We start from the raw sequence: 26,090 nt of genomic DNA, 5'->3' as shown, positions 1-26,090 counted from the left end.
ATTTCAATCACATTTATATATATATATATATAAAACCTAAAATCCCTCATAGAAATCCTAAAACAAGTTGGCTATGAATTTAATTATAGTCCATAGACTCAGTCCATTCTGCCAATATAATACCACTACATAATACAAGCCACAACCATAACAAGTAGTTTTTACTTACCAAATATTAATAGATAAATTATTTAAATGCTTTGTTGTAGAGCCAAAAGTGCATGGTTTGCTACAATATCTTCCATTCTACAGATGCCAAAGAAAGGGCAGCCACCGAAATCATTGTATCAGCTTGCTGTCCATTGAGCTCCAAAGGGTTGTGTTGCCTATGCTGTGAGACAGAGTGTTCAAGGCACAATGGAGTTAATTTTAGATCCAATTAGCTGGGCAAACAAAAGGAAGCAATGTTAGCATGTAGTGTGTGATGACAATGCAAGGACTATTTTAATGGGTGGGGGTAGCTGGCTCTAAAAGCGCTTTTAGAAACTCATCCATTGAATACAAAGTGCGAAACCAATTTTTCGTTAAAATAAAAAGTTCTATCATTTGTGGTTGGGTGAATCCAAGGTGACTAAATAGTAGAAAATGAATAATTTTATATTAAAAAGGTTTATAGTCATTTTTTGTGGGAAACTTTTTGATGGGAAGTTTCAATTTTTTTTCGTTTAAAATGGAAAGTGACTGAATTATGATTGATTTTAGTTTGATCCTCCGTAGGGCAATAAGACATGTTTTAAAGTGCCATTTTGGTGAGATGGTGAAGTTTATGTGTGGTAATGTCACCGACATGCAATTAAAAAAATTAACCTCTCCTTCATACTTAAACCTGTAAAGAAAATTACGATTAATTGTGACTTCACAAGCCATTATTGGTGAAAAGCTCTGTAGGATAATATCGACGTTATTGCCACAAAATCAATAGAAAGAACTTTTTACAAAATAAAAAAACATAAATAATAGGATAATTAATTTTAGGGGATATTTTTCCTAACTTTTATCCAGATCAAAACCATAGTTTTAAAATTCGAAAACTCCAACTTGATTTGGACATCTATTGAGTTTTGTATCCTAATCACCTCAAAATCCAATCGAGTGGAGTTGACTCAGACGAGGTTTGAGTTGACTAGATGAGTTTTAAAACTAGGATAAAAACCAAGGAGAAGTGAGCCCTGCTTGTGTTGAAGCAAAATAACTGATAGATAAAAACTAGCTACCATTTTATCCAATTTTATACAGAACAGTGCTGCGGTGACACGGTATTTACTGTGATTCTCACAATTCTGAAGTGGACATGCATACATAACCGTAGATGGTTTTTACTCGTATCGTGAGGAAACAAATCTATGGTTATGTGCACATACCACATCAGACTTGTGAGAATAGCAGTAAATACTTTTTGTCATTCAGCATTTTCCTCCCAGCATTCTTCTTTTATATATTGAAAAAGAAAAGAAAAAAGAAAATATTTTACCTTACATAAAAACCAATCTCATTTGTTTTCAACCTCTTCCTCCTCCTTCATTCCTCCTCAACCTCCGACTCGACTTCTTCACTTGATTCCTCCGTCTCGACTTCTTTCACAAATCTATTTGTTTTCAAGACTTTTGTAAGGTGGAGAAAGAGACAAGAGGTGAAAAAAAACAAAACTTGAGATTGTTAATATATGATAGATAGTATTAGAGGTCGTACCTGCAAATAGATTGTAGTCTTGATCTGATGCTATCTGAGTCGTCGTCCTCATCCGCCCACTCTAACCCTTTTAACCATTTTTCTCCACACCAGAATTCTTCCAAATTAGGTGCGGTATGAGGGCCAAAGGGGAGTCTCTTCAGTTTTGGGCAGTCTTTAATGTCAATGATTTCCAAAGAAGGAAAATCAAAAAGCATGTTCCCTGACCCTCCTCTTCCTCCTCCTCCTCCTCCTCCTCCTCCTCCTCCTGAGTAGAAGCATGTTAGTTCTGATAGATTACGTAACCACAGTGTCTGTAACTGAGGAAACAAACTCTTGCACATCTTCAACTCTTCTTCTTCTTCTTCTTTAATCTCTTCTTCCTCTTTCTCGTCATCCTTTGAAATTAGCTCTTTCATGCTCTTGCAATTCCACACGTGTAAACAATGAAGTTTGTGGAGCCCTCCTGCTAAATTCAATGTGAAGAGATTCTTCAACTTGGGGCAGTCAAAGATCCTCAACTCTTGCAAATTTGTGAAACTTGTTGGAGGAGGAGGAAGAGGAGTACTTTGTAATTTTATTAGTCTCTCCATTCCTTTATCATCATGAAGAGATGGAACAGCCCCATGCCATAGCTTCTTCAGGTTTGGTATTCCCCCGAGGTGCAATTTCTTGAGGTTAGCAAATGCGGCACGAACGTTCTTCTTTTCAAAGTTAATGACATATTTCATTTGGTGACAACAGAAAAGAGAAAGATGCACCAAACAATTGGAACCTACAAGATTTACATCCAACTGTTCAAGACTTTCAACATCCTTGCATCCCTGTAACTCTACCTCCTCTGTTCTTTCCAACAGTACCTTAACCCAATTCGCCATATTTGGACTCCAAATACCAAGCTTCATTTTCTTTCTCACGTCAGTATTATAAGGGTGCCCATATACTTCTCCCACTTGAATGTGAAATCTATTTAATTTTCTCCAAGGGCCGCCTTCCATATCTTGAAATAAACATTCCACTCTGTTACAAAACACGTCTAGTTCTGTCAAACGATTTAACGATGCTATCTCAGCAACTATTTTCCCGGTAACATTTTCTTCATCAATATCATCCCAACTAGAAAATCCATAACTCATGTTCAGTATTTCTAAACGAGTTAATTTTGATATCACCCCGAACGCTATCCTTTCAAGACTCGTCATCATTCCCAGATTTAACAACTTCAAATTAGTAAGTCGGCATAATTCATATGGCAACTCACGGATCATCACACAGTGTTGCAGGTTAAGTATTTCAAGTTTTTCCATCCCTCCAAGTAGAGATACATCTTGTAATCTGTCGCAATATTCCATACATAATGTCCTTAGGTTTGTGAGGCATGACAATGATAGTGGCAAGGATTTAATCCCAGTATAGCTTAGATCCAGAACTCGAAGAGAGGGCATCCATGTGAAGAAATTGTCTGGGATATCCTTCAGATATCTATTTCTCTGTAATAACAAAGTTTGGAGTTTGGGACGTTTTAACTCATCAGGGAGCACCCTAATTTTATTGTACATCAGTGAAATTCTCTTATATTCTTCACTGCCTTCAGACTCTGGCCACTCTTCTAACCGTAGTCCAGCCATTACAAAAAAACCATGCCCGTCTTTCTTTGCAAAACACATGGCAGCATCTCTTACAACATCATGCATTTTCACAAACTCCTGTCCACGAACATCATCATCCAATAACAAGCCAGAATCTTTTAGTCTATGGGCAAAAAATATTCCTTTATTTGATGCTTCTTCCAATGTTCTAACCACTTTAAAGAAATCTTCCCCAAAACCGTACAAAAATAGCTTTTTCAAATCGATGCTTTGATCTTCAGGGAACAAACAACAAAACAAAAAGTATAACCTGATAAACGGATCCCCTTTTAGAAAGTCATAACTAAATCGTAAAGATGAAATCACTGGCCCGTACTCAAGCTCTTCCAGTTCAGTCGGTACTGAACTTTGTAATTTCCTCAGTGCTTCTCTCCATATAATTTTATTATCAATCATTCTCAATGACAATCCCACTGTCACAATTGCCAATGGCAATCCTTTGCACTCTCTCATGACCATCTTCGCATCATGTTGCAATGTGGGAGAGTCAACTACTTCTCCTGCTTTCTCTTTGAAGAGAGCCCACGAGTCCTCATCAGACAATAATTCCATTTGAATGTCCCTGTCTGTATACATTTTGGTGCAAACACTTTTCTTTCGAGAGGTCATGACAATTTTGCAACCCTTATGTTCTGTTTTACTAGGGATACCCACTTGGAATTTGTCGAATTCCTCCCACACATCGTCCAATATAATAAGAACTGTTTTCTCCAGCTTCAACCCCTGTAACAAATAGTAAGCCCTATCACTATCCTCACCCGTAAGCGTCAAGCCCAGCCTCTTAGCAATCTGATCTTGAATTCCATTCCAGTCTGGTTTGCTGGATACAGTTACAAATATCACCTTCGCAAAGGTTTTCTTTTCTTCAAGTTCATTGTTTAGTATTTTCATTAGAGTAGTTTTACCCACTCCCCCCATTCCGTACACCCCTATGGCTCTAATATTTTCTTCATCCAGTAACTTCATAAGCTGATCCTTTGCCCGTTCTATGGGTTCAAGACCCACAACATAATTGCCACGTTTTGGTATGACACTTGGAAGAGGCTGCGACACCGTACTAAAATTTTCTTTTTGTAGCTGTTCCTTAATACTCACTTCCATTTGTGCTGCCTTTTTACTCACATTATAGAGAGAGATCCAATCAGGACACAATCCTTTGAGCCACCTCTTGTCCTCATCAGCTTCTGTTTGTATTGTTCGTGCAGATTCTTCAATCCCATTCACCCTTTCTAGCCAACGTCGTACTTCTTCGGTGGGTTCTTTTAAATTCCGTTGAGATTCTTCCACCTGATTCTCAACATCTTTCTTCTTTGCTTTTAAATCTGCCACTTGGTTTCCAAAGTTTTCAATGTTGGTCCGGTAAGAGACTAGATAATTGATTACACCTTCAATGGGACCCCATAGTTGCTTTCCCACTTCAGTTACAAATGAAAGACAATCCATGGCCACTTCTGTGAAGCAAAAAATGAAATCCAGAATCAATTATGAATCGCAGTAACTTCTAGTTCATGAAGTCCAGTATGAAGCTCCTTTAGATGAGATCCAAAAAAAAGTAGTAGGAAGCATATTAAGAAAAGAAATGGAAAATAATGTAGTAGTAGCAAACACATTAAGAAAAGGAATGGAAAAGAATGGTTCCCAATCACTACTTGCAACAATATATACCTTCTTATGTTATTTTTAGATTCAAGTGCTTATTGGAAGAATGGCAAAAGTAACTCCTCAGAGGCATTCAACCATTCAATTTCACCAATAATCTGCTAAATAAATGTAGAGATAGAGATGTGAATTAAGACTTTGGGCAAGTCGAATTCGTTCCACAGGGACAGTTTGGATTCAAAAACTCATTCGGATAAACAGTCCAAAACAGAATTAGCAACATATTTTTCTTAAAAACAAAATTGATTTGTTTAAAAACAGAGATGAGAGTAGCAACTAATTTGTAAGTGAAATTAAAATTGAAAAGAAAGATTGAAAATCTAAGAGAGAGAGATTAAAGAAGTTAATCAAACCTTTGCAATTAATCCATAATGTAGATAAATTCGAAATATAACTCAATCCATAGAGCAAGTCATTGCTCATGGATCGGACGGTAGAACAATTAAATCCTTAAGAGTAATCAAAAGATATTCATAAAAACACTAGTATGATTGAGATTGTCCAACTTATCTTCTAATTTTTCACAAAGCATAGCCATTCTTGAACTTATCTAAGTAATGGCTATCTAAGTTGGATCAGAATTATAAGCTGGATTACCTTAATCAGAATAGAATTTTCAAAATTAAAACATGTAAGTAAAGCAAGAATTTAAATCTACACTAGAGGGATTAATTTGCTCTGACTTCCTTAACTTCTCTAATGAGAATTTAGCCAATCATCGCAGAAATTAAAATTGTAGAAATTAATAAAAGATCAAAGAACATGGGTGAAGAAGATGAAGATGATGATCGATCCGAAATTCTCCTTTTATAGCTCTCCCAACAATTATATAAATAATGAATGGTTCCTCTTGATGTTCTCACTACACTCAAGATCTCACTCAAAGGAGAATTACAGAGAATAAAAGAAGATTAAAGAGAGGAAAAACCAAAAATTAGAGAAGAAGAGAGCAAGGAGAAGACCCATTATCTAAAATCAACCCTCAAATTTATAATGTTCGTATTCGGGCAATCGGGTTAACTTTTCGGATGATTCGCTTCAAACTACCCATTCAGTTACAACCACCGAAGCAATAAGAAGCTTCTGTGCAAATCTAGAGGAAAAATTCCTCGAGATGACTGCGGCGCGGTCATGCCTAGCCACGGCGCGGTGACGTGGCGGCCAAATCTTTCGAGGTTTTTCTGGATGCTTCCTTTCGACTCGTGTATTGTAACCGTAATTGTTTCACGATTTGATAACTTCTACGTGCACTACAATTAACACTAATATATCATTAGCTCTATTAATTTGGATAAATGAAATAATTTTACAATTATTTAAAGGAACTAACATTTATGCAATGGTAATCTTAGTGCAATTACGGTCCCAAAATCGAATAATTGGGACCTTATCACACCCCCAAACCTCAATTTTGCTAATCCCGAGCAAAACTTAAATCTAAACAACTCCTCTTTCGTGAGGTTCCCGACTGCATTTAGCTTATGCAGTAAGCCCTTGAACCCCTAGGTTACCCCTAGTGGACGAGTTTGACTCGTGAGGGTTTGCAGTGAATATACCCACAAAATTCTAACATTTTGAAAGATAACAACTTCAAAATTATTGCATATAGTGCCATCACACCAATTTTCAAAATCCAGTCAAAGGTTTATTTGAGTAAAAATTCTTTTTATTCCTCATTTTCAGAAATATCTTGAGTGTGTGCACAAATTTTTCTGATTGTAACATAAATTTTTCGGAACAAGGTTTCCCTTCTTAACTACTAAAATGTATGGGTCTGCCTAAATTCTAACTCGAAACTGAGCCTCCTGCCTGGGATTGTGAGAAGTATGGATGTTCACTTTAATACCTCTAAGGGGCTTTATCTGTGATATTCCAGTGTACTCACGTTTTTACCATTGACGGCTTTCACCCTACTAAACTATTTTAGTCTCATTGGACTCTTTTCACAATTTACACTTTTTCAGTTCTAACCTTCACATCTTTCTGCTTTTCTTTTCAACCTTTTTCATGCTTTATCATTTTTTCGATATTATTTTTTTCAAAAAGCAGGTAGCCCTTTTCAAGGTACCCAGTCTAATCCTATGGTTGCTGTCTCAAAAATATCAACTACAGTTCTGTTTTTCTTCTATTCAGCCAACCAAAGGACAAGGAGGTCACAGTTCAGTATTTTTCAAGCTTTCCCTCTCATTCTAAACAGCGAAGAAGACAACTCTTAATCTAAAATAACTTTTTCACTACAATCAGAAGTGGCGTGAATTTTGTTTTTCAAAATATCTTATTTTTGAGGAATAAGAATTTATAAACAAATTGGACATGAGCCTGGTTTTAAAAAGTCGTATGATGACAGTACATATAAACATTTTGATGAAAGTATTTTTGAAAATGTACCGAAAATAATGTACAATAATTGAAAATTTGAAATGTGTTATCCCACACCCCCAAACCTGAATTTAGCATTGTCCTCAATGATTAAAGAGTGGAGGTTTAGAGTACACCTGAAAACGGATGTCATTACGTTACAAAAGTTGTAGGTACAACCAACAGAAGTGTTCCGCATAGGATGTAGAAGTTAAGAAGCACGCCACATAGAGTTTAAGCAATAGAAAGTATGCCAAAATAAGTGGTCCGAATTTTTTTTTTTTTTGAAGAGATTTAAACTTTTTTAGAAGGTGAGTGAATGTGGAAAAAATTGACAGAATATGCACAAAAATCAAGGGTTGCCTCCCGAAATAGCGCTAAGTTTAATGTCTTCAGCCAGACATGAAACTGGAGCTAATCCTGGTACACAGGATTACTCAAAAATGAATCTTTTTCTAATGAATGAGGGAAAGTCTGAAATGGCTTCAGCCGTTGGCCATTGACTTGGAAAATATTTCCATTGGCTAGATTGAGTACCTCGATGTTTCCATGAGGGTGAATATTGTGAATCAAAAATGGTCCAGTTCAACGGGACTTTAATTTCCCTGGAAATAAATGAAGGCGAGAATTATAGAGGAGCACTCTCTGCCCTACGTGGAAAAATTTTCTCTGAATGTGCCTATCATGCCAGATTTTCGTTCGATCTTTGTAAAGTTTTGCGTTATCGTAAGCATCATTCCTTAATTCGTCCAACTCAGTGAGTTGGAGTTTTCTAAGCTCGCCGGCCTTCGCTAGATCAAAATTTAAATGTTTGATCGCCCAATAAGCTCGATGCTTAAGTTCGACTGGCAAATGACAGGCTCTACCAAAGATTAATCGATAAGGGGACATTCCTATTGGAGTTTTGAACGCTGTTCTGTAGGCCCACAAGGCATCAGATAATCGTAAGGACCAATCTTTACGAGTCGGATTGACGATTTTTTCAAGAATGGTTTTGATCTCACGATTAGAAATTTCGACCTGCCCACTAGTTTGTAGGTGATACGGAGTAGCTACCTTATGAGTGATTGAATATTTGCGCATCAAACTTTCAAAAACTCGGTTACAGAAATGTTTTCCTCCATCACTAATGATAGCACGAGGGGTACCGAATCGAGCAAACACAGTATTTTTGAGAAATTGAACAACAACCTTATGATCATTCGTTCGACAAGTTGTGGCTTCAACCCATTTTGACACGTAGTCGACTGCGACTAAAATGTATTGGAATCCGTGTGAAATGGGGAAGGGACCCATGAAGTCAATATCCCAAACATCGAAGATTTCGATGATCAAAATTGGTTGTTGGGGCATCTCATTTCTTCGACTGATTTTTCCTAGACGTTGACATCTATCACAAGATTTAGCAAAGAGATGAGCGTCACGAAAGATTGTGGGCCAATAAAAACCACACTGTAGGATTTTAGCTGCTGTTTTCTTTCCTCCAAAATGCCCACCACAAGCATGATTGTGGCAGAACTCGAGAATACCACTTTGTTCTCTCTCATCAATACACCGACGAATTATCTGGTCTGGGCAGTATTTAAATAAATACGGATCATCCCAGAAGAACCATTTGGCTTGGGAGAGGAAGCGCAGGTGATTTTGTTTACTCCAAGAGGTTGGAGTTTGACCTGTCACCAGGTAGTTGACAATGTCAGCGTACCAAGGTGTGTCAGAATTAGAAACTGCCATGATTTGCTCATTAGAAAAATTTTCAGAAATCGGAAGAGAGTCAGAGAGAGTTTCAACTACTAGCCTAGATAGGTGGTCTACAACCACATTTTCGCATCCCTTTTTGTCTCGAATTTCGAGATCAAACTCTTGAAGAAGAAGGATCCATCGTATCAACCTCGCTTTTGCATCCTTCTTGGCAAGAAGGTATTTCAGCGCTGCGTGGTCAGTGAAAATGACTACTTTGGACCCTATAAGATAGGAACGAAATTTATCTAAGGCAAAAACTACTGCTAGTAGTTCATTTTCCGTGGTGGAATAATTGAGCTGGGCATCATTAAGCGTCTTGCTGGCATACTGGATGAAATGGGGGAGTTTGTCAACTCGTTGCCCCAATACAGCACCTATAGTGTAATCGGATGCATTACACATCACCTCAAATGGGAGATCCCAATTGGGTGGTTGGATAATAGGTGCTGAGGTCAACTCAGTTTTCAGTTTCTCAAAGGCGGATAAACAAACGGTAGAAAACTCGAAAGAAATGTCTTTCGCTAACAAATCACACAGGGGTTTTGAAATTTTTCCGAAGTCTTTGATGAACCTTCTGTAAAACCCTGCATGCCCTAAGAACGAACGAACTTCTTTCACAGTTCTAGGTGGAGGCAAATTTGCTATAAGATCAACTTTGACTTTATCTACCTCAATTCCTTTGTGGGAAATAATGTGCCCTAGAACTATCCCAGAAGTGACCATGAAATGACACTTCTCCCAATTTAGCACAAGGTGCTTCTCTCGACATCTTTTTAAAACTAACTTCAAATGATCCAAACAGTCATCAAAACTCGACCCAAATACAGAAAAATCGTCCATGAAGACTTCAAGAAAGTCTTCGACCATATAAGAAAATATACTCAACATGCACCTTTGAAAGGTGGCAGGAGCATTACATAGCCCAAAGGGCATGCGTCGATAGGCGAAGGTCCCAAATGGACAGGTAAACGTTGTCTTTTCTTGGTCTTCAGAAGCAATTGGGATTTGGTTGTATCCCGAATATCCATCAAGAAAATAATAATGGGCATGACCGGCTAAACATTCAAGCATCTGATTGATGAATGGAAAAGGGAAGTGATACTTACGTGTCATCGTATTCAGTTTTCGGTAGTCTATACAAACTCGCCATTCGGTTTGGACTCGAGTAGGTATGAGTTCATTATCCTGATTTGTCACAACTGTGACACCCGACTTTTTAGGGACAACCTGAACTGGACTAACCCATTTACTATCCGAGATGGGGTATATAATACCCGTATCTAAAAGTTTGATGACTTCTTTTCGGACGACCTCTGGTAACACCGGATTGAGTCGCCTCTGTGGTTCTCTCGATGGTTTGAAATTTTCCTCAAGATGAATTTGATGCATGACCATAGAAGGATTGATGCCTTTAATATCAGCTATGGTCCACCCAATAGCTTCTCGATTTTCGCGCAGAACGTCAAGTAACCGATTTTCTTGTGATTTTTCTAAAGTATGGGAGATAATGACAGGGAAGGTTTCAGCATTACCCAAAAATGCATATTTCAGCGTATCAGGCAATTGCTTTAACTTAAGCTTTGGAATTTCTTCCACTATTGGAAATGACGAGAGAGAGGACAGACTTTGAATTTTTGGCTGCCAATCCATCATAGGGACAGATTCAAGAAGAGAGTTCACCTCCCTAATGGATTTCTCAATATCGAACTCAAGGCCGAATTGAAAAAAATACTCTTCTAGCGGATCCTTGTTCTCCGCTTCCTCAAAAGTGCTACTGACTAGGGTGTCGATCATGTTGACTTCTTCCAAATCATCCATGTCAGTAGATTGAAACTTATTTTAGAAGACGTTCATTTTGACCTTCATGTCCCCAAATGATAGGGTCATGATACCATTGCGACACTTGATGACTGCATCGGAAGTGGCTAAGAAAGGTCTTCCTAAAATGACTGGAATATGAGAATTTGGGTTAATGACAGGTTCAGTGTCAAGAACTGCGAAGTCGGCAGGAAAATAGAAATCCTTCACTTTGATAATCACATCATCTACTATTCCCTTGGGAATCTTCACCGATCTATCTGCTAGACTCAGAGTGATATCTATAGGTTTAAGTTCACCTAAACCTAATTACTGGTAGACTGAGAAAGGAAGAAGATTCACACTAGCCCCAAGATCTAATAGACATTTCTCAATCATCGTTTCTCCAATGTGCACAGAAATTGTAGGACAGCCTGGGTCCTTGAATTTAGGAACAATTGTCTACTGAATCAGACAGGAAGACTGGACTGTCATCATAGCTTCTCTTGGCACAGGAGTTTTTCGCTTCATTGTGGTAAGATCTTTGAGAAACTTGGCATATGAGGGAATTTGACGAATTACGTCAAGGAAGGGAATATTTATTTGAACATTTTTGAATACTTCTAGAACTCTTTCCAATTGTTTTTCCTTTTTGTTGTCTAGAAGTCTATGAGGGAACGGAGCTTTGGGACTGATCACTCGACTCTCGAGAGGAGGAGGTGTTTCCTTAGACTGGTCTTCTTTTTCTGTGGAGGGTGCACTAGAGGTTGTTTCTTTGGATAGAACCTCCTCAGGCATTTCTACTTTATTGTCCACCAATTTACCAGATCGTAAGGTGTGGACGGTTTGGACAGAATTAGAGGGACCTGCCTGACTATTGATTTCATATTGTCCTCTTGGAACACTTCCTGCTGGATTTGGCACAGTTTGACTAGGAAACTGGCCTTTGTTTTTCTCTCTTATGGATGAAGCTAACTGACCCATCTGAACCTCTAAATTTTTGATTGCTTGTGCAGTGACCTGGTTGGTCTGAGACTGGCTCTAGGTAGTTTGGATTTGTTGATGTATGAGTTGCTGTTGTTGCTTTAAGATCTCAGCCATCATTGATTCCAATGCTGAGTTTGGTTGAGCAATAGGAGGAGAGTAATTGATCATAGGGTCGACAACGATCGCCCGTTGATCAGAATTTTGAGGTGAAGAATAGGATGGCTGCGGAACCAAAGATAGGTTCGTACTAGCATGAGTTTGACGATTGAAATTTTTTTGAAACCCTGGAAGACCACCTGATTGGATAGGTTCATTTTGTCGATATGAAAAATTGGGGTGAAACCTATTATCGGGATGGTACGTCTGACTATAGGAGTTAGGAGTAGATTTCCTATACGTGCTGTAATTTCCAACAGCATTGGCTTGCTTTGACTGCGAGAGAGTCAAGGTGGGACAATTCTCCGTAGAATGATTAAAATTTTCACACAGCTGACATGATAAAAATGTCTCTGTGGCGACTTGTAGAATTGGAGTGGCTTCGTGGAAATTGGATTTGACACTAAAAGCGTCGAACTTCTTACTGAGACTTTGTAAGCTACTCACAAGGCTATTCATGACATTCTTGAGTTCAGGATCAGACTTAACCTCAAACATGCCCGGCTTCTTGACTCCTAAATCTCCTCTATCAAAATCCCCTATGTTTGTGCTCCAATTTCGAGCATTTTCAGCCAATTCGACTAAGAATTCATAAGCTTGATTAGGAGTTTGATTCATGAATTTACCCTGATGCATAGACTCAAGAAGAATACGTTGAGCTGTTGGGAGACCTCGGTAAAAGAAATTAACTAATTGGGCTTTGTCTATCCCATGATGTGGACACTTGACAAGAAGGTCATTGAACCTTTCCCAAGTCTGGGAGAATTCTTTATCCGGTCTTCCCTTGAAGTTCCGAATGACATTTTTGAATTGTTCCGTCTTCGCCATAGGGAAGAATTTGACCATGAATTTTCTCGACAACTCATCCCATATAGTGATAGAGTTGGAGGACAAGGAATTTAGCCAAGCCGTAGCATGGTCTTCGAGGGAAAGAGGGAATAACCTAAGCTTGACATTCTCATCGTCGAGGTGACCATTTTTGAATGTCTAGCATAAGGTCAAGAATTTATTAAGGTGATTGTACGGTTGTTCGCTTTCAAAACCGTGGAATTTGGACAGCATATTGATGGTGGCTGCTCGAATTTCAAATTGTACCACATTAGCGGCAGGTAAAATTATACATGATGGAGGGTTGGCAGTAATAGGTGCGAACAACTCATTGAGCGTTCGTTGATCCTCATGGATGTGATGAGGTGGAAGTGGATGTGGATCCATTTCTGGGACTGGTGGAGTGAGAACGGTGTTGCTTTCTCTTCTAACCTTAGGTAGAGGGTGAGACCTTGTGATCTCCGGATCAAATACAATTGGATTTTTCTGCGATCTCCTACCTAACATACACTATCAAATTGCACACAATAGGAGGGAGAAATTCACACGTGAGAACTGGGTGCCTATTACTAGACAGCTCCTAACTGGTTCAAAGGATTAATCAAAGCCTCCAACCTAAATCTCTGAAATCGGAACAGCCAGTTTAATCTCCAGAGGAGAGGTGGCGCACAATGCTGAGCAAAGGCACTCTTAGATCACCTCTCGTCTTGAATAGACGTGTGTCTATCCCCTGAATTCACGTAGAACTACAGGGCAAGATTGTGCTAGGCACTGTTCACGATCAAGAAGTGCAATTGGTGCAACTTTTGATTAGCTTTGCTTAATGAGCTCGACGGAACCTAGAGTCCAGTCTAATTAATTTTAATTAATTAATTTACTATAAATTTGATTTTCCTAGAAGGGCAAGAAATCGGTAATGAACTCCGATTCTTATCTTATGGTGCCATCCTCGTAAGGGTGCCCTTGTTACTATGTGCAATCCAATGTGTACAGATTAGTCACTCAAAAGCAATACAGAAACTCACTAGCGAGTGATGCGTGAGTGTTTCGAAATTTACCTCCCGTTCTAGACGGGGGATGATCGAGTTGAGTCGACTCGGGCCACTAACACCAAACTTGGTGTACGAACCCGAGGGGCTGAGATAGTTTCGTCCCACTATCGTCCGTCCCTAAATCTATTACAATCCGAGCCCTCTCGGATACTATTAAAATTTAATACAAGTTCAAGTTCCTAATACAAGTTGGTTTCTAAAATAAAAAAATAAAATGCAGAGAAATTTAAGGTTGCTGATCTTCTTAGTGAGGAAATCAATTCAGTAGATAAAAATTCCACGTGTCGCCTTTTTCACCAATTTTCGTTGACTTCCGTTGAGTCCTCCACCTAAAAATAACAAATTTATTCAAATCAGAATACTAAGGAAAAAATCAATATGACCATTACAATGTCCATGATGCCAGAAGCTTTTTCAACAAAAATCAGCAGAAAATATTGCCACGTCACTGCGGAGCACCCAGGGGCAACCGCGGCGCGGTAAAATTTTGATGAAAATCGATTTTTCAAATTGGAAATGGTTTCTGATATCCTGAGGATTGTAATGAAATTTTTTTCAAATTTTTTTCTGTTCGTTTGGTTTCTGTTTCAAGCAAAACACGTTCGATTATGTTTCGGATACTTTCCGAATTGGAAAATGAATCAACTCGCTGTCCCCGGCAACGACGCCATTTTGATCGATTGTAAAGCTTGCTATAGAGATGCAGAGATAGAGATTTAAGAGATGGACTTTGGTAAGTCGAATTCGTTCCACAGGGACAATGAAGATTCACAGATTCATTCGGTTAGAAACAAAAACAAAATTGGAAAACAGATTTTTCTTAAAAACAAAATTGATTTGTTTAAAAACAGAGATGAGAGTAGCAACTAATTTGTAAGTGAAATTAAAACTGAAAAGAAAGATTGAAAATCTAAGAGAGAGAGATTAAAGAAGTTAATCAAACCTTTGCAATTAATCCATAATGTAGATAAATTCAGAATATAACTCAATCCATGGAGCAAGTCATTGCTCATGGATTGGACGGTAGAACAATTAAATCCTTAAGAGTAATCAAAAGATATTCATGAAAACACTAGTATGATTGAGATTGTCCAACTTATCTTCTAATTTTTCACAAAGCATAGCCATTCTTGAACTTATCTAAGTAATGGCTATCTAAGTTGGATCAGAATTATAAGCTGGATTACCTTAATCAGAATAGAATTTTCAGAATTAAAACATGTAAGCAAAGCAAGAATTTAAATCTACACTAGAGGGATTAATTTGCTCTGGCTTCCTTAACTTCTCTAATGAGAATTTAACCAATCATCGCAGAAATTAAAATTGTAGAAATTAATAAAAGATCAAAGAACATGGGTGAAGAAGATGAAAATGATGATCGATCCGAAATTCTCCTTTTATAGCTCTCCCAACAATTACATAAACAATGAATGGTTCCTCTTGATGTTCTCACTACACTCAAGATCTCACTCAAAGGAGAATTACAGAGAATAAAAGAAGATTAAAGAGAGGAAAAATTAAAAATTAGAGAAGAAGAGAGCAAGGAGAAGACCCATTATCTAAAATCAACCCTCAAATTTATAATGTTCGTATTCGGGCAATCGGGTTAACTTTTCGGATGATTCGCTTCAAACTACCCATTCAGTTACAACCACCGAAGCAATAGGAAGCTTCTGTGCAAATCTCGATGACAAATTCTTCAAGATGACCGCGGCGCGGTCATGCCTAGCCGCGGCGCGGTGACGTGGCGGCCAAATCTTTCGAGGTTTTTCTGGATGCTTCCTTTCGGCTCGTGTATTGTAACCGTAATTGTTTCGCGATTTGATAACTTCTACGTGCGCTACAATTAACACTAATATATCATTAGCTCTATTAATTTGGATAAATGAAATAATTTTGCAATTATTTAAAGGAACTAACATTTATGCAATGGTAATCTTAATGCAATTACGGTCCCAAAATCGAATAATTGGGACCTTATCAAATACGACGATTTACTAACCCCAAAACGATGTTTGAAGCTTAGCCTCATACGTGAGGCTGAGATGGGAAGATATTCCTAGTGATTCTCATAATGAATCTATTGAGTTATGTCTTCTATTCCTGATGTTGGAGAGTTCACATGAATTTAACCCGGATTCTTGATGATCTGTTAACGACCCGTATGACCTGATTAATTTTGAACCCATTTGGTTTGAGTTTTGATCCAACCCGTTTTTATTCTCTTTGTAACCCTAAGTATATAAAAGGTATTTTTAGGGTTTTTTTTTCTTAGGGGTGTAAGAGTGTGAAGAAACCCTAACCGCCTCATTAGTGAGATACAAGAGGTAGAGGAAGATTGTAACCTAGTTCTTCAATTGGTTAATTTAGTGAAATTGTCGTTTTCGCCCGTGGACATAGGTCAATTCTGACCGAACCATGTATATCTTATGTCTTGTGTGATTGTTTATGCATTCTTGTTGATTTTATACTTCAAATATGTGGGTTTGCTCTAACAGAATTTCTAGAAAATCGTTACTAATTTGAAGAAAATCTATGGTTTTCCACCCATCACATGTGAGGCTAGAGAAAGGGTGTTTTCCAAAATCGGCTGAGTTTCTAGCTGACTCAGTGCATTTCAAATATAACTCACCAGTGTTTCTATGTTGAAACAGCAACTTAATGAGAACTGCTATTGGCACCCAACTTTTACTTATCACACCCCAATTCCCCAAAGTATTAATCACACCCCTATTAAAGACTATAACATACTTTTCAACATTATAACACTCCTCCACAATTTCAGTAGTTGTTACAATTGTGATAGGCTCATATAAAATCATAAACAACACCCCCCCCCCCACCCCCCCCAAAAAAAAACTTGTCAAAAAAAGAAAGAGTTCCTATTGGCCCCCAATTTGACTTCTTCTCAATCATTCACTTATTTTTTTATTTTTTTAATTGGAGTGTAATAAGTTAAAGTTGCGGTTCCAATAGCAGCTCTCGTTATTATTATAAGATTTACCAAGTAAACCTATCTGTTGCAATTTTATTACAAAAACTCCCTTCCTTATCAAGTTTGTTACTCGAACAAACCTTACCTTATGAATCATGCTATTGTGACTAACTTAGTAAGTCTTAAAATCTTACTAAGGGTCGGTGGGTGTACATGGATTATCAGATTAGAAATCGAACAACATAGCCTATTAGGTTTTACGGAAAATATCAAATTCAAAACAAAACATTCTTAAAAACATAAAATTTTGAGCTTGATCGTAGATGTTGAAAATGGATGGTTATCGAACTCTCAAATTTAAAATTAAAATTCAACGGTACAAATTAACTCTGTACTTTGTATTTTTTTTTTAAAGGTACTTATAATTTTTTCTTTCATAACCCTATGTCATCAGATCACGCTTTTGATGTCTCAAATTGATGAGGTCAAATCCACTCCAATATATGTTAAGTGACAAATTAATCCTATAAATTTGCATTTTGTGACATGGATTCTCACTCTATGGTTCGCTAGGTAACAAACTTCATAAAATAAGGTTCAACGGCCAACTTTAGGGAGTTAACGTTGGGAGCCAAAATTTGTCATATACAACTTAAAAGTACAGATTGGGCTGATTGTTTGTGAGGGTGATCTCTATGGTCAGGGGATTATCCTCACAAAAAATCAGCCTAATATAAAACTTCTAATCTCATCAAAAGTGGTTTAAAAATTAACAGTAAAAAATCGATGGTCCACATTTCTAAATTACTTTTCATGGGGTTAGAAGTTTTAGATTGGGTTGATTTTTTTTGTGAGGATGATCTCCCTGCCATAGAGATCATCATTACAAAAAATCAATAGATCCATGATGTTGAAAATGGACAGCTACTGAACTAGCATATTTAAAATTAAAATTCAATGTTTTTTGAAAAAAAAAAAAAATCAAAGTTCTTAGAATTTTGTCCTCAACAACCCTGTGACAACATATCATGTTTTTAGATGCCACAAATTGATAGAATTAGAAAACTTCCTTACTAACTTAGAAAGTAAAGTATTTTTCTTTCGTAACAAACCTTAGAGTGGGATCCACACATTTTTTTTGTAAAGATTTAATACCTATATGATGGGTTGGGAACAACTAGTTGCACACCACCCATTACCAATCGCACTCCTTCACCTAAAAATTCCAGTTTGCACTCCATTTGGATGATTACACTCCAAAAATAATATATATAAAATGTTGTACTCCTTTTTTTAAAAACTTTTTAAATATTTTTGTTCTTCCTCAAATATGCTAACAAAAATCAATTATTGATTCACTAATTTTTGCAAGAAATATTTTGTCGTTTCGGTTTCGGAACCATCTTTACATAGTTAAGTTTCCTTGAAGTACACAGGTTCATATTAATTTTAAAAAAAAAAAAATTAGAAAATTAATACCTTAAATAAGTTTGAGCCAAAGAGAACACGAGTAAAATCAATCACAAAACACAAGCAAAGAATACAAAATTACAAATTAAAATTAAAGGCTAAACCCTAAAAGGTAATTATTGGAGTGCAAGTAGTAGGTTAAAATAAATGTTCCAAAAAAAAAGGACTTGTTTAAGCTTGGTGTGCAATCAACAATTAGTGATGTGCAACTAATTGGTCCCTAATGGGTATTATACAAAACTATGTAGAGAGTATTGTACTAAAATACCTTGTTTAGTATTTTAAATTATAAAAAGGCTAGGGGTGCCAATGGGTACCCATTTAACCAAAATCGAATCAGAACCCAAAACTCTAGTTTCGGATCCCCTTTTATTAGAATCAATTAGAGCCGAGTCTAACATGGAATTGAACCGATAAGAACATGAACTATTAGGTTCTATTCGACATTACCCGAAACCAATTTATTTTGTCTTTTTTAACACCATAAATGATTTTAGGGAATTCTTTTATTTTAAATTTAAGGCATGTCATATATATAATGTTCTTCAAATTTTTATATAAATTATGGATTAGAGCTTAAAATTAGCTATCTCTTCCAAAATTTATTACTTTTAAAGAAGTTAAAGTTTTATTTTTGAAAATAATGATTAATTTATATCTTTAGCGGCGTGTAACAAATTTTAACTAAGGTAATAATTTTTCTGAAAATATGTTAATTTTTTTAAAGGAAAAATGTTTATTATGATTTCAAATACTTTTTTTCTCATCCGGTTCTTAAGAATCGGAATCGATGGTTGTGTCTTTTGGTGATTTCAATTCCCGTTTCAGTTATTTTTGGTATCGGAACTGAAACTAACAAGAACCAAAACCGTACAAAATATAATGGTTATGGTTCTATGTGTCTTAGGAACCAAACTGGACCCTAAAAAAGACACTTATAATATGTTAAATTGTAAAATATGATATAACATTTGATTATTTATTTAAAATATTTGAATAACTTTTTTAAGTAATTATACAGAATTTTAATTCACTATTGTGCATCGTTTTAAAACTCATCCTAAATGGTACAATTCATCACAACTTGGGTGTCATATGGGTCTATGAGGAAACCAAGATAGAAAGTCAATGTTTAATCGTCCATCACATTGACTCATTGTAGAACAATATTTTAAAGCTCACTGCCAAGTTTATGAAAATTAGGTCCAGTCCAATCAATCCATTATGATTTTCAAATGCATATAAAAATAATTTAAGATTTTAAATGCTTGTAATTTATTTAAAATAAGATAAGAACTAGAGTGACTAAGTTAGTGAAGAAAGTGTAGACCTCATAATTTTAGTAACTTAAAAAAAAGTTTTGAAAAATTAATAATTCACGCTAACTTCACCCTAGGGATGTACATTCGGGTAGAACCGAACCGAATTCTTAGATTCGATCTGGGTATGGCTGAAACTAGATCGAAAATTTTGGGTTTGGATTTTGTTCCAAAGGCAAGACCCAAAATCGAACTGAAAATTTCAGGGTCAGTTTCAATTCAGGGTTTGGTTTAGGTAAATTGAAATTTATTTAAATAAAATATTATATACATGATTACAATAGGGGAATTATAAAAATTTAAAATTATTATAAAAAAAAGTAATACATTTTCTAAAATTATCAAATCGGCACTTGAAGTGCTGAAAAGAATTCAAATTTTGAATTAAAAAAAAAAAAAGAAATGCTAAATTCTTTGGCGTTCGCCCTATTACAAGTTGGCTCCTAGCCCAACAAGTGTTTGACATGTGGCGCAATGACATCAACAATAGAGAAAGCTTCTCTCTCTTGCCCACTGCCCACATATTTTTTTTTTTTTTAATTTCAATTTCAAATATCAAAAAGAGTCATTGGGCCGACATTGACAATCCAACAACAAAGTTTTTTAGATTTCATGAAAATTTTCATATTAAAAAAAAAAAAAAAAGATTAAAAAAATATTGTTTTTCAAGCTTGATCCCAAGTGTTGAAAATGGGCAACCACCGAACACCCAAATTTAAAAACAAATTCAACTATAAAAATAAATTCTTTTTTTCAAAAAAAGTTCATATAATTTTTTCATTTACAACTCCATTGCATCATATCATGTTTTTAAATGTCACAAGGTGATCAAATTAGAAAGTATGCATTTTTTAACTATGGGCAAGAAAGAGAAAGGAGCGTTTGGACGTTGTTTTTGAATGTTAAATGGACGCAGTTTTTGGCAACGCCTCTTTCTCTCCTTTTCCCATGGTTAAAAAAAAAAACAAAATAGAACGAAGCAAACTTTCTAATTTGATCACTTTGTAACATTCAAAAACATGATCCGATGCAATGGAGTTGTAGAGGACAAAACTATATAAACTTTGAAAAAACAAAATTAAAAAATAGTTATTTTTCCCCATTGAATTTTATTTTTAAATTTGAGTACTCGGTAGCCGCCCATTTTCAACACCTTGGATCTAGCTCGAAAAAAAATATTTTTTTAATATGAATATTTTCATGAAATCTAAAAGGATGTATTGTTGAATTGTCAATGTGATAATCAACGTGGGCCCAACTACCTTTTTTTAAGATTTGAAATCTAAAAAAATAAATATGTGGGCAACAAGCAAGAGAGAGAAGCTCTCTATTGCTGATGCCATTGCGCCATATATCAAATGTTTGTTGGGTTGTGAGCCAACATGTAATAGGGCATTCACCAAAAAATTTAGCATTTTTTTTAATCAAAATTTATTGAAATTTGAATTTTAAAATAATAATAATAATAATAATTGACACTAAAAGTGCCGATTTTGATTCGATTTAATAATTATAAAAATATATTATTATTATTTTTTAGGTTTTTTTTTATTATATAATTTCCCCTTGACAATAACTAGTATAATTTACTTTATATTTTTTTAAAATATATTTTTTCCATAAAATAGTTATTTTTGTTGCCAATTGTATAAAATATAAAGATAGAAGTATAAGTTAAGCTTAATTATAAGTTTTAATCTAGATTTCCTCAATCTAGGGTTTGATAATTTTGTAAGAGTTAAGTGTTCCAACAAACAATTATAAGTGAAGCTTAAACTAGTTTATGATTGATGTAGTTGAATTAAATGTTAGCATAGTTAAACCTGGAAGGTTCAACAAAGAGTAATCTTGGCTTATGTCAATGGGGGTATACATGTGAATTTGCCAAATCCCCAAAATGAAGGTTGGTTAGTTGTGTTGCCAGCTGTAATTTGACAATGATGGATTCTATTTGAAATCACATAAAAAAAAAAAATTAGTTTAAGCTCACTTCAGCCCAATAACTTTTAAAACTCAATGGTAAAACACCACGTAGATATCCCCACTCATTCCTAAACGCCAATCATATTTAATTGAATGAAAAAATAAAAATAAACATCAAAACCAGTCGACTTGTAAGACTATGTTTGGATTGAGAGAAGTTGAGAGAAGAGAAACTCATTAAGAGAATAGAAGAGAAGAGAAATTTAATTTCTCTCTACCATTTTGGATTGACTTGAGAAAACTTAGGATAATTTTAAAATATCTTAAAAGAAATTTAGGGGCAGAATTGAAATTATAAAATATTTTAAAAGTGTTTATATCTATTTCTTTCCTCTTCTCTCCATTTTTGGAGAAAAAGAAAACTCACCTTTTTTCTCTCCAATTCTTTTCTCTTTTCTCCCCCCCTTAACAATCCAAACAAAACAAATTGAGAGAAACTCATTTATTTTCTCTTCTCTTCTCTCCATTTCTTTCAATCCAAACATAGCCTAAAGTTTTTCAAAAACTTGGATCGTGGACAAGTCTTTGAGATGGGTGAATCATGCAAGCTAGAAATCGAAGCTAACTAATCTTAAAAATAGATTGAAAAAAAAAGTATAATAAAATCTAAATTAAAGATGAATGAAGTAGAGAATAATAAAGAAAATATTTTGAATACCTGAACTTTTTGGTCAGTTACCTTCTCTTTGTCTCTCAAGATTTCAAGAAGAAAGATGAATCCAAGCTTACTTGCATCTACTAGGGAGAACAACGAGCTTTTGTGAATGTGAATAAGTTAACAAGTAAAGATATTATAACCTGGAAAAGTCAGATGAATTCCATTTAATTAGGAAACTCAAAAGAACGATTTTGTGGGGAAAATGGAAAAACACTGCTTTAAAAATGGAAAAGACACAGGGCTTAAAATCATTTTTTTTAAATAAATACAAAAATAAAAAACTATTATACCGACCATTTTTTTTTTTTTCCCTTTGATTGTGGTAGCTAGATTTCATTGATTGTGCTTGCTTTTGAATTTTCCCCCTGATTTGTCTCTAAAGAAAGGATTCGACTTTCAACACTGGTCCACAATCATAATTATTAATAAACAGTGAAAATAATGCAAGTCATATATGGAAATAATACCTTAAAGTTACATCTGTTATGGCATTATTGAGGGGAGTGATATTTTGCTCACAAAACTGTGAGCAAATTTACTCACAGCCCAACAGTCCTTTGACATGTGGTGCAATGGAGAAATAGTTTTTCTCTCTTACCCTAACCTCCACTGCCCACAAATTTATTTTTGAGAGATTTACCCAATCCTAACTGTTGCATTTTTATTACAAAAAATCCCTTAGAGTTGGAATCTTACTTTATGAAGTTCTTTACTCACCAAACCTCACTTTTTTCAAGTTTGCTACCCTGCATTGGAGATTACATCATAAAATTTAAATTGATGGGTTAATTTGTTACTCAACATACCTTGGAATGATTCTTAACCTCATCAATTCGTGGCATCATCCAAAAACATGATCCGATACCACAAGATTATAAAAGACAAAATTCTAAGAATTTCGCAACAAAATAATAATAATAATAATAACTTTCCATTAAACTTTAGATTTAAATTTGAAAGTTTGGTAGTCATCCATTTTTAATACCTTCGTTCAAGCTCAAAAGGGATTTTTTTCTGATTTTTTTCCATGAAATCTAGAAATATGTGGTGTGGGATTGCCAATTTTATAATCCATGTGGGCCCAAAGATCATTAGTAAGCTTTGAAGGCTTGCTAAACTAGTCTTGCTATTGTTAGAGAATTCACTAAGAGTTTGGAATCCAGTTGCCTGATGGATCTCACATCGTTTGGAGCCAAGTTTACTTAGAACAATAAACAAGATTTGGGGAGAAGGAGAATATGGTGCAAGCTTGACAGAATCCTTGTCAATTCTGAATGGGTAGATTTCTTTAAGGAGGTCGATGGCTTAATCCTTTCGAGTAGGTTATCATATCATAGCACTTGCTTAGTGTCTTTGAATCCTCACTCACTGGGAGGTAAAAAACCATTTAGATTCTTCAATATTTGGGTTGAAGAGGCTTGAAGCTTCAGGGCTCGCAGCCACCCCTTGTTCATTTTAATTTACTATGAAGCTCAAGGTTGTCAAAGATAGACTCAAGTTCTGGAACATAAACAAGAGTGCAACTAGGAACCTTGTGTATAAAAAAACCAGAAGTGGGCTCGTCTTGGCTCAGGTCAATGCGCAAGCCAACCCTTACTTTACTGGCCATACTTCTAAGTAGAGAAGTTGACCACAACCTATGCTAAAGCATTGAGAATCCAAGATTTCGAGATCCAACAAAAGTCCAGAATCAACTAGTTAAAGCTAAGAGACAGAAACAATACCTTTTTCCATCACTCGGTCAAAGCCAAAGGATCTAGGAACAAGATCACTAACATTTTGGACAGGGACGACAGGATACTTTCAGAAGGTAAAGATGTGGAAGAAGAAGTGATCAGACATTTCAAGAATTTCTTGGCCAATCCGCCAACTTGACGTCCATAACGCTTTTCTCCACGACCATTTAATGGAATGAGTATATATGGCCCAACCTTCGGGCTTTGTTGACGAGCAACATCCTCATCATGTGAGCCGATTAAGGAAGTTACTTTATGGCCTAAACACAGGCCCCACGTGCTTGGTTTCATCGACTTATCTATTTTATTGTTGAACTTGGTTTATCTATCACCGCGATGGAATTATCATCTTCTTCCCTAGCTACGTTGATGATATTTTTGTGACTACTAATCAAGAGACAGCTCTCTCTCTCACCCTCTATCTCGGCTTGGGAAATAATTTGCTATTAAGGACTTGGGTGTGTTACACAAAAATTAAGCGACCTGTCAAGATTTTCAAAAACTCGAATCTCGGACGAGTCATTGAGATTATGCATGCTGGATATCGAAGCTAACCAATCTTAAAAACGGAACGGAAAAAAAAAAGTATAATAAAATTAATAGAGTTAAAGATGAATGAAGTAGAAAATAATAAATGAAAGATTTGGATACCAGAACTTTTTGGCCCAATGCTTCGTCTTTGTCTCTCAAGATTTAAAGAAGAAAATGATGAATCCAAGCTTACTTACATCCACTAGGGAGAACGACGACGGTTTGCGAGTAAGTTATAACCTGAAAGATTCAAGTCCAAATATGAAGGGGGATAAAAGTCAGATAAATTCCATTTATTATGAAACTCAAAAGATGGGAGAAATAACCATTTTGTTAGGGAAGATGGAAAAAACAATGCTTTAAGAGAATTATTTTCTAGAAAAATATGAAATTACAAAAATCATTTCTTCTTTTTCTTTTTTAGAAAAAACTATTATAACGTCCATCTTCAAACCAAAAGCTATTTTTGCCTACTGTGGTGGGGCTTGCTTTTGATTGATTGTGTTTACTATTGGATTTCCCCACTCCTTTGCCTCTAAAAGGAGAGGTTTCAAACTGACCCACAATCGTAATTATTATTTATTAATGAACAGTGAAAGTTAGCTAGCTAGATAGATAAAATATAATAATATTATTTTTTGTATATAAAATTTATAATGGCTAAAAAAGGAAAAGCAAAAAAAAAACATTTTGTAGAGTTATTTAATGATTTTCTATTAATTTAAATAATAATCTTTACTATTATAAAAAGAGAAGTGTGACTTTTACCCATTCAACACTCATTTCTCATTTTCAACGATGAGAATTAATGTAATTGTGATTTCACTGAATTAGACCTTGTCATCAAGTAGTGGTTGTTTGTCAACGACAAATCAACCTCTATATTTCATTGAGTCCGACTTTAAAGCGGAGTTTCTAATATTTTAGTGTTTTTCACTTATGTGTATGGCAAATGCATTTTAGTTCAATTCCTGTTATCACCAAGTTTTTTATCTCATTAAAGATATAGGTTTCATGTGAAAAATTAATAAAAATGACCTAAATGCCCTTTTCATTTAAACTCAAGCCAATACCCCTTAAATTTTATCGGAGAAAATCTACTATTTTCAAACTGTTAACCTCTAGGGTTGGGATGTACAAATAAATTACCTATTACCCAAAAATCGAATCAAAATAGAACCAAAAAATCAGAATCAAACTTGGACCGAAACCCGAATGAACCGAATCGATTTAAACCCAAAAAATTCAATTCTTGAGTGATGATATCATAGATTTAAGTTCAATTCTTATCATCACCAAGTTATTGATCTCATTAAAATTATAGGTTTCATCTAAAGGACTAATATAAAAATGACCTAAATACCCTTTTATTTAAACTCAAAATACCCCTTAAATTTTCTAAGAAAAAATCTACCATTTTGAAGTTGTTAACCTCCTGGGTAAAATATTTTTAACTTATTCAACCTTATCTTCAATCCAATATTTTCAATGTATTATCGAAAATCTCTATTTTTTACCCCTAAACTTATCTTTCTCCTCCAAAAATCTTTAAGTTTGAAGG

The 26,090-nt window shown here is 35.4% G+C and overlaps 2 protein-coding genes across 7 annotated transcripts in view; both read right to left on the bottom strand.

The window, feature by feature from the left end:
* Positions 1 to 51: 51 nt before the first annotated feature.
* The window catches only part of LOC147411565 (disease resistance protein At4g27190-like), a 64,123-nt gene continuing 38,084 nt past the window's right edge, over positions 52 to 26,090 (bottom strand). For 2 of the 6 annotated variants that reach the window (XM_086449948.1, XM_086449939.1), the window contains exons 2-5: positions 24,650 to 24,769; positions 1,690 to 4,768; positions 1,472 to 1,585; positions 52 to 331 (exon numbers count right to left, since the gene is read on the bottom strand). In XM_086449948.1, coding sequence (XP_086306074.1) covers positions 1,519 to 1,585; positions 1,690 to 4,760 — 3,138 coding nt within the window. In that variant the 5' untranslated portion in view covers positions 4,761 to 4,768; positions 24,650 to 24,769 and the 3' untranslated portion in view covers positions 52 to 331; positions 1,472 to 1,518. Of the gene's footprint in view, positions 332 to 1,471; positions 1,586 to 1,689; positions 4,769 to 22,262; positions 22,403 to 22,556; positions 23,009 to 24,649; positions 24,770 to 26,090 lie in introns of all 6 variants that reach the window. The other 4 variants (XM_086449925.1, XM_086449922.1, XM_086449928.1 and 1 more) reach the window with 4 other exon arrangements.
* Positions 10,917 to 11,672, bottom strand: LOC147411568 (uncharacterized). The gene is made up of 2 exons (XM_086432264.1): positions 11,351 to 11,672; positions 10,917 to 11,176 (listed from the first exon to the last, which is right to left on the bottom strand). Exons 1-2 carry the CDS (start codon positions 11,670 to 11,672, stop codon positions 10,917 to 10,919), a joined length of 582 nt encoding a protein of 193 aa, XP_086288390.1.

The sequence above is a fragment of the Akebia trifoliata genome, chromosome 1, assembly GCF_017979445.1.
Source record: "Akebia trifoliata isolate Shusen 1 chromosome 1, ASM1797944v1, whole genome shotgun sequence".
NCBI classification, from domain to species: Eukaryota; Viridiplantae; Streptophyta; class Magnoliopsida; order Ranunculales; family Lardizabalaceae; genus Akebia; species Akebia trifoliata.
The sequence above is the reverse complement of the archived record's forward strand: the minus strand, read 5'-3'. Positions and strand labels throughout refer to the sequence as shown.

Excerpts from the sequence above, each read along its gene's own strand:
- LOC147411568 (XM_086432264.1), bottom strand. The coding sequence starts at position 11,672 with ATGCCTGAGGAGGTTCTATCCAAAGAAACAACCTCTAGTGCACCCTCC. Across the intron at positions 11,177-11,350 it reads GATGACAGTCCAGTCTTCCT|ATATCACTCTGAGTCTAGCA; the intron begins GTCTGATTCAGT and ends TTAAACCTATAG.